This window comes from Palaemon carinicauda, chromosome 3 (genome assembly GCF_036898095.1).
Source record: "Palaemon carinicauda isolate YSFRI2023 chromosome 3, ASM3689809v2, whole genome shotgun sequence".
In the NCBI taxonomy this organism is placed as follows: domain Eukaryota; kingdom Metazoa; phylum Arthropoda; class Malacostraca; order Decapoda; family Palaemonidae; genus Palaemon; species Palaemon carinicauda.
The window spans coordinates 124712114-124730594 of NC_090727.1; the positions used below are offsets into that span (position 1 = coordinate 124712114).

At 33.2% G+C, this 18481-nt stretch overlaps 3 protein-coding genes across 3 annotated transcripts in view; 2 read left to right on the forward strand and 1 right to left on the reverse strand.

Annotated features, from left to right (window-relative positions):
- Window positions 1-18481, reverse strand: part of Burs (Bursicon) — a 45101-nt gene that overhangs the window by 26224 nt on the left and 396 nt on the right. The window lies entirely within an intron of this gene.
- LOC137638467 (retinol dehydrogenase 12-like) lies at window positions 1799-13765 on the forward strand. The gene is made up of 9 exons (XM_068370545.1): window positions 1799-2004; window positions 4320-4466; window positions 4937-5029; window positions 5880-6004; window positions 7422-7536; window positions 9318-9512; window positions 10161-10273; window positions 13081-13170; window positions 13381-13765. The coding sequence occupies exons 2-9, from the start codon at window positions 4334-4336 to the stop codon at window positions 13492-13494; spliced, it is 978 nt and encodes a 325-aa protein (XP_068226646.1). The 5' UTR covers window positions 1799-2004; window positions 4320-4333; the 3' UTR covers window positions 13495-13765.
- LOC137638466 (retinol dehydrogenase 11-like) overlaps window positions 17414-18481 on the forward strand; it is a 14487-nt gene continuing 13419 nt past the window's right edge. Inside the window, exon 1 of the mRNA XM_068370543.1 lies at window positions 17414-17613. The gene's annotated coding sequence lies outside the window, so the exon portion shown is untranslated. The remainder of the gene's footprint in view (window positions 17614-18481) is intronic.

Here is an 18481-nt window from a genome sequence, read left to right on the forward strand (position 1 = left end):
ATACATACATATATATATATATATATATATATATATATATATACATATATATATATATTCTTATGAAGCTGGTCCGACAGAATAGAATATTTCATTTACGTATGTTTTTGAGTATTTAAGAGATGTATAGCTGGCTCGTAAGGTGAGTTCCACTCATATAAGATTAAGTAATGTATGTAAATTACGAGACTTTCGTCATTCCTTTAGTTGTATTTTCATTCAGTTTCGTATATGTACATTTACGTTATTTTAAACAATTAAATTTTCCTTTCCCTACGTTTTGTTATGAAGTCTTATGTAAACTTGTTAAAAGGTATGCTGTATGACACACACACTAGGGATTGCATCAATTTTCCATGTGGTTGGAAGTTATACGAAAATTCTAGACTAAAATTTAATCTTTTTTTTAGTGTTATGAGAGGAAGTGGGCGAGTTAGCTGAGAGAGTTGCCTCGCAAGCAACGTTAGTACCCTTTCTTCAAATTACTAAGTTGGCAACTTTATGCCACTAGAGCCATGCGTCCACGCTACGAGAATGATTTACTAGAAATTTCTAGATGAATTAGATTAATATATATAGAGCCTAGCAATGCATAGGAAGCAGAAAAGATCCAGCCTATCCCTTTGAAAGAGCCAACGTCCGCCAGCCCTCTCTCCAGCCACTGCATAACTCCTCTCAAACGAGAATAGTGTTTTATTCTCAAACATGAATAGTGATTTCTTTCCAACATATACCATGTATAGTGTTTTTCAAACATTGGTGATATTATTGTGTGTATAAGTTAAAAGTGTAGTGTGTTAATGTAAGTACATTTTATAACATAAATTTTTGTAACTGGCCCTGTGAAATTTTGGTTAAACAGTGTATTTAATTTTGCTTAACTGTTCGGTAATCTTGTGTGAGCCAAAGAACATGAGAGTATCAGTTAAGTATATGTAAATGTAATTCTGATTTATTTTCTATAAGTGTTTAAGTGCCATTTATTTATTAGTTGTCAAAATTAAATAATTTTGTGTCTTATTCTAAGGTCTAGTTCAGATTTAATATTTCGAGTGATTAATTTTGGCATTGAGTTCTTGGAATTTTTTATTTTTCATAGAATATATTTATTTTTGTAAAGTGTGTATTATTTCGGTCACCAGTACTTTTCTCAGTGCTTTGCTCGTATCCCCTGACTATGATCCGAAGTAAGAATAGTTCCCCTTAAAAAGTAAAGTAATCACCCAGTTTTATTTTGAGTGTAAAGTACAGCGACCTTTTAGATATTCAGTGTTCATATATACTATTGTCTGGGAGTTGCATATTATTCTCAGAGCTTGAAGGTATATTTCTATTGTGTATCAAATTATATAATATAAAGTAGGTGAGTTTGGGAGCTTTGAAATTTACGTAATTCGCTAGTCGTAATAATATATATATATATATATGTATATATGTATACATACTGCTAATACTCTTATATATTTCCAATATTAGGCTGTTTCATTTAATAGTGGGTAACTCAAAAAAAAAAATAAAAAAAAACTGTCGCTACGAATTTTATCTTTTACTACTAAATAAGCTATGAAGAAATGATCAGTTGAGTTTGAGCAACAACATTAAAAAAAATTATATATATATATATATATATATATATATATATATATATATATATACATTTAAAGTTTAAAATTTCTCTATTCTTTCAAAGATTCTGTCATTCATGATGATAATTATGAAATAAAAATATAACTTATGTTTTTATCGTTTTCTGGCTTTGAACAGCATCATATCTTATCATAGTCCTATATCACTAACCAATGCTCCCCCAGACCTCCCAGCGAGCAGTTTGCATCTTAATTCACTCACTGTTGAAGAGACATGCAAAGAGATTTGGTGTAGTTCATACCAAGGTATTTTTCAGGCCTTGGTTTATATTAGCAGATTTAGACGTTTTCTGTCTGTAAAAGCATAAGGATTCACTACACTCGGAACAAAATTTTATTCGTGTCACCAAGAATCAAGGTTAGTTTCTAGATTATTTCGTGATCTATTCATGGCCATGACCAAGAATCAAGGTTAGTGTCTAGATTATTTCGTGATCTATTCATGGCCATGACCAAGAATCAAGGTTAGTTTCTAGATTATTCCGTGATCTATTCATGTTCATGACCAAGAATCAAGGTTAGTTTCTAGATTATTTCGTGATCTATTTATGTTCATTGACATTTCAAAGTTAAGGGATCCAGCTAAGTAAAAGTTGAATATCTTTTAGAATACTTAAAGGATTTTGAGTTACATGATGCACATATTATTGATTTTCATAATATTACCAAAGTAGTCCGCCATTCCTGCCCTCACATTTGCAAAATCTCCGAATTCTGTGAGAAATAACATTTGCTGTACCATCCTGAAGCGACCCCTTTTTTAATGTCATTAAGTTTAAAGCCCTAGTAAGATTATCCTTATTTCAGCCGAACGTTCCACATATGGAAAAGAACTTTTATTTGTTCTGCCTTCCAGTCTGTTCCCTCTACTCATAACTTTTCCTGAGGCGACCCCTTTTTTAACGTCATTAAGTTTAAAGCCCTAGTAAGATTATCCTTATTTCAACCGTACGTCCCACCTATGGAAAAGAACTTTTATTTGTTCTGCCTTCCAGCCTGTTCCCTCTCCTCATAACTTTTCATTTATGTCAATTTGTGTCAATGAAGGGGAAACGAAAATCAATTTTCATTGAAAATAAGACTGTGAATAAACATACTGTATTTTTGTGAGCGTTTCTTTTTATATTGAGCTCCCATATTCTAATTGCCGTTGTTGATTCCATATTGTTTAGAGTTTGAAAGAACTAGTAACAATTCTTAGATCAAAATCGACATTCTGATAACGCTGAAACACTAGAACAGTGGTTCCCAAACCATCTTACCTGACGCCCCCTTTTTGCTTCCAGTAGACATGTACGCCCCCACTCCTCTCTTTTTTTTTTTTATATGAAATGATTCTTACATTTATTTCTTAGCATTGTACAGGAAAACAGATTTCTGTTTGTATTACATTTTAATAATGAAAGCCACTCAAAAAAATAATAGTACATTCCAGTAACTAAAAACGAAACATTTGGTTTAAAGTGAGCAAAAAAAAAAAGTTTGAACACGCCCCCCTTGTATCGTCCTCACGCCCCCCTAGTGGGGCGCGCCCCCCAGTTTGGGAACCACTGCACTAGAAGATAATGGCCATCAGAATATAACCACTAACCACTATCGCCGATAGTAGAGTCGAAAGGTCAAGAGTAAAAGATAAAGATATATTTTGTGCTTATCGAAGATTATGAAAATAGGTCGAGTTCCAACTTTCATATATTTTAGAGGTTGAAAAGTGGAGAAACGCACATTTGTTCATCTTTTAAAAAGCAACGAACAATAATATGTAATCGTGTTTTGTTGCATATTTGACAAAGGGCGATTTATGTTATAACAACTTATTCAACATTTATCTTTATTTTTTTTTATTACTGTGAATTTTAATAAGCTACTCCAGTTTTACTTTCTCTTATAATTTTCTACTTTATTCTTCTATCATAACCATTTTTGTCACGAGATGTAGACATGTTACAGATATAGGGCAGTTTAAAAACGCCGAAATTGACTGTATATTTGTATTGTAGTTTTCATTATAGTAAATTTTAACAAATTTTCCAATAATCAAGTTTACAGAATTTGACCTTTAGAGATAAAAGAGCAAAGCTGCAAACTGTTGGACTGTGAGATCAATTAAATCTCTCTAATTATTTGACAGTGAGATGTAATAGAAAATTACTAATAGTGATGCTTACCTTCTACAGCCCATAAGGGTTACTTATGAAGATAACATGATTTTGACAAAAATCTGTATTTGAATTAACATTTACAAGGTGATAAATATCAGCTATTATTCTTTAATAACAAACTTTCCTAAATTTGACCTTTATTATTATTATTATTATTATTATTATTATTATTATTATTATTATTATTATTATTATCCAAGCTACAACCCTAGTTGGAAAAGCAAGATGCTATAAGCCCAGGGGCTCCAACAGGGAAAAATAGCCCAGTGAGGAAAGGAAATAAGGAAATAAATAAATGAAGTGAACAAATTAACAATAAATCATTCTAAAAAAAAGTAATAACGTCAAAACAGACATGTCACATATAAACTATTAACAACATAAAAAACAAACATGTCATAAATAAACTATAAAAAGACTCAAAATCACCTTACTGGTTACAGTTTGTATGTAATCCTTTAGGAAATTCTTAACTGATTACATTTCTAGATCACGTGACCATGTCTTCCAGGTAATCATCTGACCATGTGGCTCTGGATTACTGGAATCATTTGCTTTGTTGTGGCCGTTCGGGTCATCTACAAAAGAAGGTCAGGGGTCTGCACATCCAAGAAGTTGTTGGATGGCAAAACAGCCATAGTGACTGGCTCCTCTGCAGGTGTGTGACCTTCGACTCTCTTGATTTCATGTTGATTAATTCATCACTTCTTCCATGTAAAGGATTATTGGAATTGTTCGTAATCTGTTTGGATTTAATTTAGTTTCGTATTATATCCCCAAACTGAGAATCTCGAGACGTTTTATTTCTGTTTTTTTTTTTCAACCAGTAATCGTGTTTTTAATTAAATGAAGTTATATATATTTCCTATTTTCTATTAGAATGACAGTAGATGTTTTAAGACCGTTTCGTAATCTTCCCTGATCTTCTAATAATCATGACATCTGTAGATTCTTTGAAGTTATTTTAATGACCAAGATACTTAGAGAATCCATGATTTCCAATCATTATTATGACTTTGCTCGTGGTAATAAGGTTTGATTCTTAATTAGTTTTTATCTCTGTCATAGATATCTATTTATGATGACGTAATATTATAAAAAGGGATAAAATACTTCCTTGTTTTCCAGGTATTGGCAAAGAAACAGCCAGAGACCTTGCTCGCCGAGGGGCACGTGTCATTCTCGCATGCAGAAATGTGCAAAAGGCACAAAAAGTGGCCGGTTTGTTGCAGACTCTTTGTTTTTTATGAGATCAAATTTAGAGAAATATATCACAGTGGATTTAGGTCGCTAAAACATGCTTTGGTAGAAGTTTCACACAAAGAGGCATACTTTAGCCAAATGCTTTTGATAAACACTAATTGTTTAATTGAAAACGCTAGTGATTGTCTCAGGTCACACCAGAAATGGCCAGGTTTGACCTTTCATGAGACTTCAACTTAAGTTTAATTTTTATTGAAATGTGAAGAGGCATACTTTAGCCAAATGCTTTTGATAAGCACTAATTGTTTAATTGAAAAAGCTAGTGATTGTCTCAGGTCACACCCGGAGTGGCCAGGTTTGAACTTTCATTAGACTTCAACTAAAGTTTATTTTTGCTTAAAATGTGAAGACAAAACGATACCAAATTTGCTAATGCAACCACCTGAATATAAAAAAGGTCATAATAGTAAAGCTCTCAAGCCACAAAATACCCTTAATATTTTTAGCCAGTATTGATTATTTGAAGGTATAATTGTTTCGGTGCTAGTTCCAATCTTAAATCTTAAAATATTATGAATTATCAATTTTCTTTTTATACCTACAAATGAATTCTTTATAAGTTATTGATGATAATAAAGATAAAATGGTTAGTATTAATCCGGAGATTATTTAGATTTAATCAAATAGATTAATATGGTGGTAAAGATTTTTTTTTTCAAGTTTATTTCTATGTTTCTCATATAGCTATAAAATTTTAAATTTACTTTGAAATTTGTGCATTTTGAAAGATGATTTTTTAAAGTTAATTTCTGTTTCTCATATAGCTATAGAATCTTAATTTTACTTTGAAATTGATACATTTTGAAAGATGAAATCATTGGAACGACTGGAAATGGCCAAGTCTACGTCAAGCAACTTGACACCTCGGACCTCGCCTCCGTCAGGAAGTTCGCCAAGGAAATTATCGACACTGAAAAGGAGCTCCACATTCTGGTATGTTGCATCTGATTCTCTGAGTCAGTTGGTTCTCTTGCAGCCAGGATCTGTTATGCCAAGAAAATCTTGGTGACATGGGTTTTGATTTTTTTAAATTCTGAAATCTAATATCGCCTTAGACTGCCATTTTATACCTTTCACTGTTATTTTCGTGATTGAAAGAGTCACAAAATTCTATGGTTGTAGTCAAGGGATGCTAGTTCAAATTGCTTGATTGTTGAAATCGGCATCTCATCTTATTGTCAGACATTAACATTCACATTTATCACAGAAGCAAACATTTACAAGCATGGGATGGAGAGCATTTGGTAAACAAAAGGAGATTATGGAATGTTAAATGCCTCTTTCTCTAAAGAGAAAAGTCAGTTGGTGTTATCCTAACCAGCATCTATTATGCTAAGAAAGTCTCTATGTGATATTTTCCATGTTTTCTTGAACTAGGGAAATGAAATGAAATAGGCTGCCATTAGCAAGTTGAGTAACTCAGGGATGCCAATTCATATTGCTTGCATGTTCTAATCGGTATAATTACCAGATGTAGAAACATTTAAATTTATTACTTATAACAGAGATTTACAACCCTATACATCTTTATATGTTTTTGCCTATATATATATATATATATATATATATATATATATATATATATACATATATATACATATATATATATACATATATATATATATATAAATATATATTATATATATATAAATATATATATATATATATATATATATATATATATATATATATATATATATATATATAAAAGTATATACAGTGGTACCTCGGTTTTCAAGTGTGTGTGTATATATACCATACACATAAATGTTATTATTTTATTCACCAACATATTTGTATAGCCTATATATCCATATATATGTATGCATTTATGTATGTATGTATACATATATATATGTGTGTGTTTGTATATATATATATATATATATATATATATATATATATATATTTATATGTATATATAAATATATATATACATATATATACATATATATATATATATATATATATATATATGTGTGTGTGTGTGTGTATGAGTGTGTGTGGCACCTTGGTTTACAAGTTTTATTTGTCTTGGGAGCTCGTTTGCAAACTAAAAACAATTTTTTACCATATGTAATAAAGGAAATTTATTTGATACTTTCCGCATGTCCATAAATACACATGCAGAACAAATTTTAAAGGTTTTGTAATGCTAATTATTGAACTAACATTTATGAATAATAATAATAATAATAATAATAATAATAATAATAATAATAATAATAATAATAATAATAATAATAATGATAATGATAATAATAATAATAATAATAATAATAATAATAATAATAATAGGACTTGATTTTGATAGTAAACTAATAGTTTACCTTTTATATCATGCAAACAGGTGAACAATGCAGGAATATTATCTCCATCAGTGAAAACTCTAACTTCAGATGGTCTGGAACTGACGATGGCAACCAATCACTTCGGGCACTTCCTTCTGACCAACATGCTTTTAGGTCAGTGGCTATGGCTCTTCCAAAAGGGAAATTTGTCTAAAGAGAAGAATGGGGTCAGTGACTATGGCTATTCAAAAGGGGAAATTTGTCTAAAGAGAAGAATGAGGTCAGTGACTATGGCTATTCAAAAGGGGAAATTTGTCTAAAGAGAAGAATGGGGTCAGTGACTATGGCTATTCAAAAGGGGAAATTTGTCTAAAGAGAAGAATGGGGTCAGTGACTATGGCTATTCAAAAGGGGAAATTTGTCTAAAGAGAAGAATGGGGTCAGTGACTATGGCTATTCAAAAGGGGAAATTTGTCTAAAGAGAAGAATGGGGTCAGTGACTATGGCTATTCAAAAGGGGAAATTTGTCTAAAGAGAAGAATGGGGTCAGTGACTATGGCTATTCAAAAGGGGAAATTTGTCTAAGGAGAAGAACGGATTCTGACCGTATTGAATTTAAACCAAGTAGTTAGAGAGACTCTTTGTTGACAGGAAAATTATTTAAATTTTTATTTACGGTCGTAGAATTTATAAATTGCCTTTGTTATATAGTCAGATAAACTGGTGGTATTTTGTTCTTCATATATGTCATCATATCATTTATGGAGAATAAATTATGCTCATTAATTTTAAAACTACTAAGGATTTATAAGTTGAAGCTTGGAATTCAAAGTTTCAAGAATTGATACCAAATTCCACTAAAAGGCTTGTTTATCAAGTTTAAGAACATAATATATTTTTTTTTATTTTATATGATAGCTTAATTTAGGATATATGCAAATGATATAAATTTTGCTTCCTGAAAAAAATGGAAGGTCTACAATTGTGATTAATTTTCATTATATAGAGAAGAATGACAGATATAGATAGAAAAATGTGGAAGTAAAAAGGAATGTAGCTGATGCAAAGAGAGCAGTCGAGTGGAGGTGGCGTCAGGTATTGGGTAGTTCATATAAAAAGTATAAGTCTTGGAAAGCAGTGAAGAGTGTAAGGAAAGGTTGATCGAGGAGTGAAGAGTGAGTGAAAGATAAAAATGAGTGAAGAAGAATTTTCGATAAAGTTGTTGTTGTCAGGTGTATTGAAAAAAGAGGAGAAGGAATGATGAATAGGCCAGAGGAACGAAGTAATTAGATTAAGAATGGATGTGAGAAGTGAATTATCAGCTAGAGTGGATATGAATGCGTTGATGGTGTTTGGCCATGTAGAGAGGATAGAAAATGGTCGTCTACTGAAGAAGGTGATAAATGCTAGAGCTGATGGGAAAACTGCAAGAGGAAGCCTAACTTTGGGTGGATATATGTAGTGAAGAAAGCCCTAGGTGACAGGATAGATGTGAGAGCCAAAAGAACATGATAGGAATAGAAATGAATGGCGAATGATTGTGACACAATTCCGATAGGCATGCTGCTACCCTAGGTCACGTTGCTAACCACTGAGGTAGTGGCAGACTGGCAGTATGGGAGTCAGCATATAAATCTTCATTTGTTTTGGAAAACGGGTGAGGGTGGTCTGTGGTACTCTAGCAGTACCAACCAAACTCAGCTGAGTCCTCGTCAGAGAAGGGGGAACAATGAAGAAAATATTCGCTTTGTTTCTTTCTGTTTCTTTTTGGATGCTGGCTACCTTCCAAAATTAGGGGAAAGGGCCAAGTTAGATAAACTATATATTCATTATATGTTGAGTAACTTATTAGTCTACCTTGTTCATTTCTTATTGTATGTGCAAGTATATTCAAGACATGTAATTATAGATATATTTCAAATCTCAATTTTAATAATACCCCATAACCATTGCAGATCTTCTGAGGAAAAGTGCCCCAAGCAGGGTCGTCAACGTCTCCTCAGATGGCCATTTGTTATGTAAAGATGTGGTAATAGATGACCTGAATTACGAGAAGAGGCCCTATCCCAGCGTTTTTGCGTGTTACGGACAAACCAAATTAGCCAATATTCTCTTCACTGTAGAATTGGCAGAGAGGATGAAAGGAACAGGTAATGATGTGTGAGCTAAAAGGCAATCTCCTTCCCTCATATTTCTGCTGGGTGGGGGTGTCAGTGCAGTTAATGCACCTCTCGCAGTGCACTGTAGGCATAACGAAAGGATAGTAGAAGTATCCCTTCTGCCTCTCGATGGACTTCCTTGTTGGCCTTGTATTTCAACCCGGTTACCCCCCTTTTTTTTTTTCAATCGAAACTCTTTTCTCTTCAGGTACAAGTGGTTACTTCAGACTTTCCTTCAGTTGAACCTCGGCGTTGACTGGCCTCCCCATCCCTATTGCAATATATTCCATCTTTTGCCTATGTTTAATTCTATATGAAGTAAAGAAAAAACTCAACCTATTAATTTGATGGTTGTATTTATATTTGGGCTCCTTAATTGATAGTGCCAATTGATAAGGAACCTCATCTAACTTGAAATTGTAAATAAGACTATTTATGCTTTATAGCCAGTCTACAAATTTAGTGACAGATATTCTTAAAAGAAAACTTTAGCATTGGAGCAGTGTAATAAATCGAACATCAGTGGTCCTTCGTTTCCTTTTGTCTTGGAATATAATCATATGAAATGTTTCAGGTAATACAAAAAGCTGCTGGATTTATCCAACATATTCAATCACTATTTCTATTTTTTGTTGATAGGAGTAACGACAAACAGCCTGCATCCTGGATGTGTGAATACTGATATCTTTTACAAAACGGAAAAAGGGATAACCCGTTATATGTTTGGATATCTCTTCCAACTGATGGCAAAGGTGAGCAAGGGTTTTGTTATTCTCTTAAGTAGATCTTCCACTTTAAGGAAAAATTAATAAGTTTCACAAGTATTAGCTTTAATTTAAAGCTCAAAAGAGGTTTGTGGATCTGTAACATACCCAAAAGGGTTGTTTTTAAGGGCCAGAAAATTAAATGTAAATAGCAAATGTAATTTTAAATTTCCTCAAATGTTTTAAGCCCGCACAAATTGATGTTAACATCATCTGTACAAGGTACTCTAAGGGTACGTTTCCACTAGGCTGCAAAACGCTGCTTCTGTTTTTCGCAGCCTCTGCCTGAGTTTAGGTGATACATGTAATCCTATGGAGCTGTTTTCACTAGCCGCCGCTTCATAGAAGCTGCGAAACGCAGCCTAAATCATACTGTGAAAGTAGCGATACTAATGTATTATAAGCACATTGCTAGATTCACTCCATCACTCTAGGTGGTGAAATCCTTTTGTTTTATTTGAATTGTGTGATGTAAGTGTCAGGATCTAATACTATAGCTGGAAAGGATGCAATATTAGTTGTTTACAATGTCAGTTTTATCCATCTCCAACCTATCAGCCATCAATACTAATCAATGTTATTGCTCTCGGCATTCAGTTAGTCGATGAATAGTGGAGCGTTTGCTGGAATCTAAAATTGCTTTTTATTATCTCTAGCCTTTTGAAAGCCAGCTTTCTTAAAGTCAGCCCCTTAACTTTTCAGCTCTCTTTCTTTACTATCTGAAGCTATCAAAAGTTTTCTGCAAGTAATCAGGAACTGATGTTACAATTCAGTCACTGAGACAACATATCCCCTTAGGAGCAGAGAAGTAATCCCATCACTGTACCTCTTGCAGTGTTCTGTAAGCATTACTTTATATCCTCTGGGCGCCCTAGCTACTCTCATTTTGGCATTTTACATTACATACGTTCCAGATTTCTTGCCTTAAAATTGCTTTATAATCTTTTAAATTTTTCTTCATGGTGCAACTGCAAGATTTTCTCTCAGTTGAATGATGGCACAGAATGATCTCCCACGCACTAGCGCCGGGTCTTATAACCCAATTTCATACATCTAACCATCCTTCAAGCCGATAGTTCTTTGTAAACAGAATTGATATCGGTTTTTATTTATCCGAGGATAATTGTAAGGCAGTTTCCATCATTCTATTCTCAAGCAAATAATAACCATATAGAATTTGTAGATAGATGATATTTTGAGATGGCAACACAGAGGGTAAAAACATGCCCCTTTTTTGTGCCTAATGCTCTCTATTTACTTTAAAGCCTATTTTGAAATTATCCACATGGTTTAAGTTTCATAGTCTTCCTTTGTTACAGTAAACTTGGTAAACAATACTTCATTGATACAAGAGTATTTCAAAGACAAGGAAAAGACTGATTAGCATCACTGGGGTAACAAATAAAATTTGTGTACCCAAACTACAAAAAAAATATAATATCCAACGCATAAAAAGTAATTTAGACAGTTATTTCATTAATTGAACCTATTATATAGTTTTGATTAATTTTTAGACCAAACCAGTTGCGTTCAACACAGCCTTTACTAAGGTTAGCAGCCGTACGTGTTAGACGTTGAATTAATCAACAATATTGTAATGTATTATTTGATCTTCATAATTGTACTCTTGACGTTTTAGGGTATAAAGACAATGCAACCCTTATTGAAGTAAGTTAGTGCCCTTATAACGGAAAATAGAAACACTTAAGAGATGTATAGCTGGCTCGTAAGGTGAGTTCCACTCACATAAGATTAAGTAATGTATGTAAATTACATGAGACTTTCGTCATTCCTTTAGTTGTATTTTCATTCAGTTTCGTATATGTAAATTTACGTTATTTTAAACAATTAAATTTTCATTTCACTACGTTTTGTTCAAAGGTATCTAGAACTGATCAAGATGTGGTGTGGTTAATAGGGTTATGAATCCATAATTTACCAAAGACGACTGTACTTAAGGTTTTGAATACTTGATTTCCTGTTACCTTTGACTCTGTACTTTATCTAGTGCAACACTTGAAACAGTTTGATATTTCTTGTGTCCACAGAAATTATGGTATTACCACCATTTGCTTCAAATATTTTGTTCTACCATTATTGATACACTGTTTTCGCGTTTGGGTGTCAGTGATTTTCCTGGATCTTTACATTTTGGTTACTATCATGTATACTATCTATTTAACTTCTCCAAATAATAGTCAATAGGATCTATCCTATAAACAAAAGATCTATTTTGACAGGGAACTGCTGCTAACTCTTTAAGTTATTTTTTTTTTCTGGAACTAGTAAGTTCTACTTACTATATAGAGTATCATCATCTACATTCGGTTGAAGTCATATGTTAGTTCACTCTCTAGTATATGAGGTCTCGCAATTTTACTCTTGGTATTATTAATGTTGATGCTCATTAGGTTTAAAAGGAGGTGTGATGCTACTTCTAAACACCAGACACGGAAATAATTCTATATATTTGTATTTAAATGATTTTCTCTCTTTACTAATATTTTACAAATAAGCTCTCTCCCCAGAACAAGCTTGTTTTATGAACTAATTTTCTTTTGGGGTACTTTACATTTGAAACTTTATCTGATATAAGATTTATAAGCAATAAGTTCTCATTAAGTACTATATATTTACTTTCTTTCATTAATCTGTAGACTGAAACGGCAATTTCACAGAATACAAACACTGGACAATAACAGTATGAGAAACTTGATAGTCTTGATTAGCAAAATGCCTCGTAGCTGTTGAAGTCATCTTCTTTTAAAAGGCATTTTGCTTTTTTTCATTTGCAGGACGAGGCGCTTGGTGCTCAAACTACCATCCACTTGGCGGTGTCAGACGATGTGGAAAATATCTCTGGAGAATACTTTGCTGATTGCAAGGTAATATCTATCCTTTTTTCTATTGATACATTTTTGTTTATTTTATCCAATAATAAACTTGAGTACACCATGCTTTTTTTATATTAATGCCTTAAACATACAAGTACTCCAAATAATTATGTGTCACTGAAGGTAAAGTACATTGTCTTTTCCCACATAAATTTTGAAATCCTTTTATATTCATTAATTCGCTCTTTTATTGATTTTTAGATTTCAAAAAGATCAGATCTGGCCAAAGATCGTGGATTAGCCAAGAAACTTTGGGAGATGAGTGAAATGGCAGTAAGTCTTACTCAGGAAGACCTCCATTATGCCGGGAAGTAGAAATTGCAGGACAAGAATTAAGATATATTCAACAATTTCATGAAATAGTCATCACAGACCTTTCTTAAAGTTGTGCTTTACTATACCCTTTTATATCCTGTGATCAGAATGTTGACTGGAAATATCTTCATAATTAAAATGTCAAAACTATTTGCAAGGGATAGGTTCCTTCTTTGCGTCTTCGGGGATCAGTCAAACGGATTAAACGTTTTCTCAGCATTCTTATTAAATCAAAGTCAAAAGAGATCTGTAAGATTTGTGAAACGTTTCTCACTATTGTTCTAATAGTTGTTATATTTCAAAAGCTGCCCCAATATTGGTTAAAGCTAAGCATAGTTTTCGAAGTGATTATTTTGATCAGAATCTGTGAACAAAATGTGGCCTATTATAGCTTTAGGTGATGATTTGTAAAGCTACTATCAGTAGCTGATAATGAGGTCATTGTAGGATTTCCTTGAACTATAAAGATAACTGAAGTTGCCTCTAAATGACATTCTTACCCCCTATATCATTAATTATATTAATTAGCAATACTTTACTTTGTTTGTAAACCTTATTACACGTTTTTAAATTGCTGGTAGGCCTATTCTTGTTTCTAGTACAAAATATAAGTCAATAGAATATTGATATTGGCTGTGTATTTGTGACAATATACATCTGAAGACAGTCGTGTGTTCTGATACAAAATGAGATTCAAAGAAATAAGAAAAGATATTAGACGTTTAATGGTAGTCCGGAGTGGATTCTTTGGGGGAATCTGAAAATAATGATTAACGTCCTTTATCTGAAACCAGGAAATATTTTCATTCAGTACCATATAAAGAATACGTTTAAATTCTACAAATTAGAATCAGGCGATTTTAAACTGAAAATTTTTATGTATATACACATATATGAATTAGTATAGACATATAGACTATTGAGCCCAATAGGTAAGGTTGGGTACTTCCACTTTGTGGAACAGTTCAAGTCATGATCAAGTTTAGTAGAATCCGTTACGTTACGTTATTGCTGTCCTTCGAATGGAAGAGGACTTCTGCTTCGCTGTGATGGGGATGAAGTTAGATCTGTTGTCGTTGGTGCCATCTTGCATGGCTGTGAAGACCAATTCTGGATCCACACACTCTGCCACACAACTGGCAAGTCAGATCTGGGTTGACCGGGGGTATCCGATCTTGACGGTTTTGTCTTCTCTCCCTGCGCTGTTGTCTTGCCTGGTTCCGGGTGTCTTCAAGTTGATTGACTCCAGCTTTACAGAGTGAGCGCCATAGTGGTCTATCAGAGGCGTTCATTTCTACCTCTAAATGTTTTAGGAACAAAGCAGTGTGCTAGCGCAGAGAAAGGATTATTTTGGCTGTAGGGGTGCGCTCTTCCCACAACCACAACTTGGCCCTCCTCAATTCATGTCAGTATCCACGGAAACACGACCCCACCACCCAAGTGAACTAATGTGCGGATTGTGGGCGACAAGGCTCAGTGGATCAGTACTCAACTTTTGATATTCTGTGGTCATGTTCGATCGCAGACTATCGCTCATATGTTCACATAGCTATAAATAGGTCTGTTATTTGATGTGTCGCGATGTACTGAAGGGTTAGGGGTTAACAACCTCAATACTAAGGACTTGCTTAGGTACCAAAGAGCTGGAATTTTCTGATGCCACCCATTTTCCAAGGCAAAAGGATGTACTGGTAAAAAAGAATATATATATATATATATATATATATATATACATATATATATATATACTCTATATATATGTATATACAGTATATGCATATATATATATATATATATATATATATATATATATATATATACATATATATATATATATATTCTTACGAAGCTGGTCTGACAGAGTAGATTATTTCATTTACGTATTTCTTTTGAGTATTTAAGAGATGTATAGCTGGCTCGTAAGGTGAATTCCACTCATATAAGATTAAGTAATGTATGTAAATTACATGAGACTTTCATCCTTCCTTTAGTTGTATTTTAATTCAGTTTCGTATATGTCCATTTACGCTATTTTAAACAATTAAATTTTCCTTTCCCTACGTTTTGTTACGAAGTCTTATGTAAACTTGTTAAAAGGTATGCTGTATGACACACACTAGGGATTGCATCATGTTTCCATGTGGTTGGAAGTTACACAAAAATTCTAGACTAAAATTTAATCTTTTTTTTAGTGTTACGAGAGGAAGTGGGCGAGTTAGCTGAGAGAGTTGCCTCGCAAGCAACGTTAGTACCCTTTCTTCAAATTACTAAGTTGGCAACTTTATGCCACTAGAGCCATGCCCCCACGCTACGAGAATGATTTACTAGAAATTTCTAGAGGAATTAGATTAATATATATAGAGCCTAGCAATGCATAGGAAGCAGAAGAGATCCAGCCTATCCCTTTGAAAGAGCCAACGTCCGCCAGCCCTCTCTCCAGCCACTGCATAACTCCTCTCAAACGTGAATAGTGTTTTCCTCTCAAACATGAATAGTGATTTCTCTCCAACATATACCATGTATAGTGTTGTTCAAACATTGGTGATATTATTGTGTGTATAAGTTAAAAGTGTAGTGTGTTAATGTAAGTACATCTTATGGCATAAATTTTTGCAACTGGCCCTGTGAAGTTTTGGTTAAACAGTGTATGTAATTTCGCTCAACTGTTCGGTAATCTTGTGTGAGCCAAAGAACGTGAGAGTATCAGTTAAGTATATGTAAATGTAATTCTGATTTATTTTCTATAAGTGTTTAGGCTAAGTGCCATTTATTTATTAGTTGTCAAAATTAAAAATTTTTTTGTCTTATTCTAAGGTCTAGTTCAGATTTAATATTTCGAGTGATTGATTTTTGCATTGAGTTTTTGGAATTTGTTATTTTTCATAGAACATATTTATTTTTGTAAAGTGTGTATTATTTCGGTCACCAATACTTTTCTCGGTGCTTTGCTCGTATCCCCTGACTATGATCCGAAGTAAGAATAGTTCCCCTTAGTACAGTGGTAACGTGTTTGCCTCGCATTCACGTGGCAAGAGATCGATCCCCGACCAGGGCCGTGAGTTTAAGCTGTTTACTGGGGAGGCTACTGCTGTGGTAGGGCACCACAGTGGGGGGTTGGGCTTGCCCGGCTGACGTTCTGGTGTGCATCTATTCTGATGGAACTGGAACTGAAACCAGACACCTTTAACCCCTTAAAAGTAAAGTAATCACCCAGTTTTGTTTTGATTGTAAAGTACAGCGACCTTTTAGAGATTCAGTGTTCATATATACTATTGTCTGGGAGTTGCATATTATTCTCAGAGCTTGAAGGTATATTTCTATTGTGTATCAAATTACGTAATATAAAGCAGGTGAGTTTGGGAGCTTTGAAATTTACGTAATTCGCTAGTCGTAATAATATATATATATATATGTATATATATATATATATATATATATATATATATATATATATATATATATATATATATATATACATACTGCTAATACTCTTACATATTTCCAACATTAGGCTGTTTCACTTAATAGTGGGTAACTCAAAAAAAAAAAAAAGAAAAAAAAACAGTTGCTACGAATTTTATCTTTTACTACTAAATAAGCTATGAAGAAATGATCAGTTGAACTTGAGCAACAGCAGTCAATATATATATATATATATATATATATATATATATATATATATATATATATATATATATACTGTATATATATATATATATATATATATATATATATATATATATATATATATATATATATATATATATATACATTTAAAGTTTAAAATTTCTCTATTCTTTCAAAGATTCTGTCATTCATGATGATAATTATGAAATAAAAATATAACTTATGTTTTTATCGTTTTCTGGCTTTGAACAGCATCATATCTTATCATAGTCCTATATCACTAACCAATGCTCCCCCAGACCTCCCAGCGAGCAGTTTGCATCTTAATTCACTCACTGTTGAAGACACATGCTAAGAGAATTGGTGTAGTTCATACCAAGGTATTTTTCAGGCCTTGGTTCATATTAGCAGATTTAGACGTTTTCTGTCTGTAAAAGCATAAGGAATCTCTACACTCGGAACAAAATTTTTTTCGTGTCACCAAGAATCAAGGTTAGTTTCTTTTATTGTAAGTGAATTAAGTGTATAAAAAAGTTAGTCTTGGTGTCATCTGACAGGAAAGACATTATGAATAAAAAACTTCATAATGGATGAAAGGGAATTTGGATAATATTAGTTATAAAAACAGTTATATGGAAACATGAACGAGCGAGTGTTAGAAGTGATAAACAGAGAAAATTAGTTATAAATTAAAGAAGGAGAGTAAGAAAGAGACAGAGAGTAGGTGGGAGGTGTTTGAGAGCAAGCTGGTGATCTTTGGAGAAATGGCACCTTTCGGGGACTCCGTTTATAACCAGGTGCCCTTCCCTATCGGCTGATTCATGCTGCATTAAGTAAAGCGTTTGTGCAAAGATATCAAGACCTCTGTTATTGTTGTCAACACTTCGTGGCCAAAACGAGTTTCGATGCAACCCCATTCTTCTGGAAATAACACCTCATGGTCTCCAATGCCACAATTTTGTTATATGGCGCAACGTTGGGTCCGGATTGTATCAAAAGATTTGTTTTAGAAGGCTTCAGGGCATTTCCAAAATAGGAAATTTCAAAGATATCAATCAATTTGCAGAAAATTAAATAACTCCTTTATGTGAATGACGATTGGCTATCGTAATTAGCTCTGCCAATACAGGTGTATAAAAACTTCCAGGAGACACTACCAAAGAAAGTTAGAAAGCAAAGGGTGTAAACCAAAGGCAGGACAAAGCCAGGTCACGACGAGAATCTCAATATTAGATGACAAATGTCTATCTCCAAAAATCTTGTCATGCCCAAGACTAAGAAATGTCCTTCCATTGATCAAGAGATCCAGCTAACCTTCATTCCTTGTGTCGAGAAGTAGTCCGCCATTCCTGCTCTGACA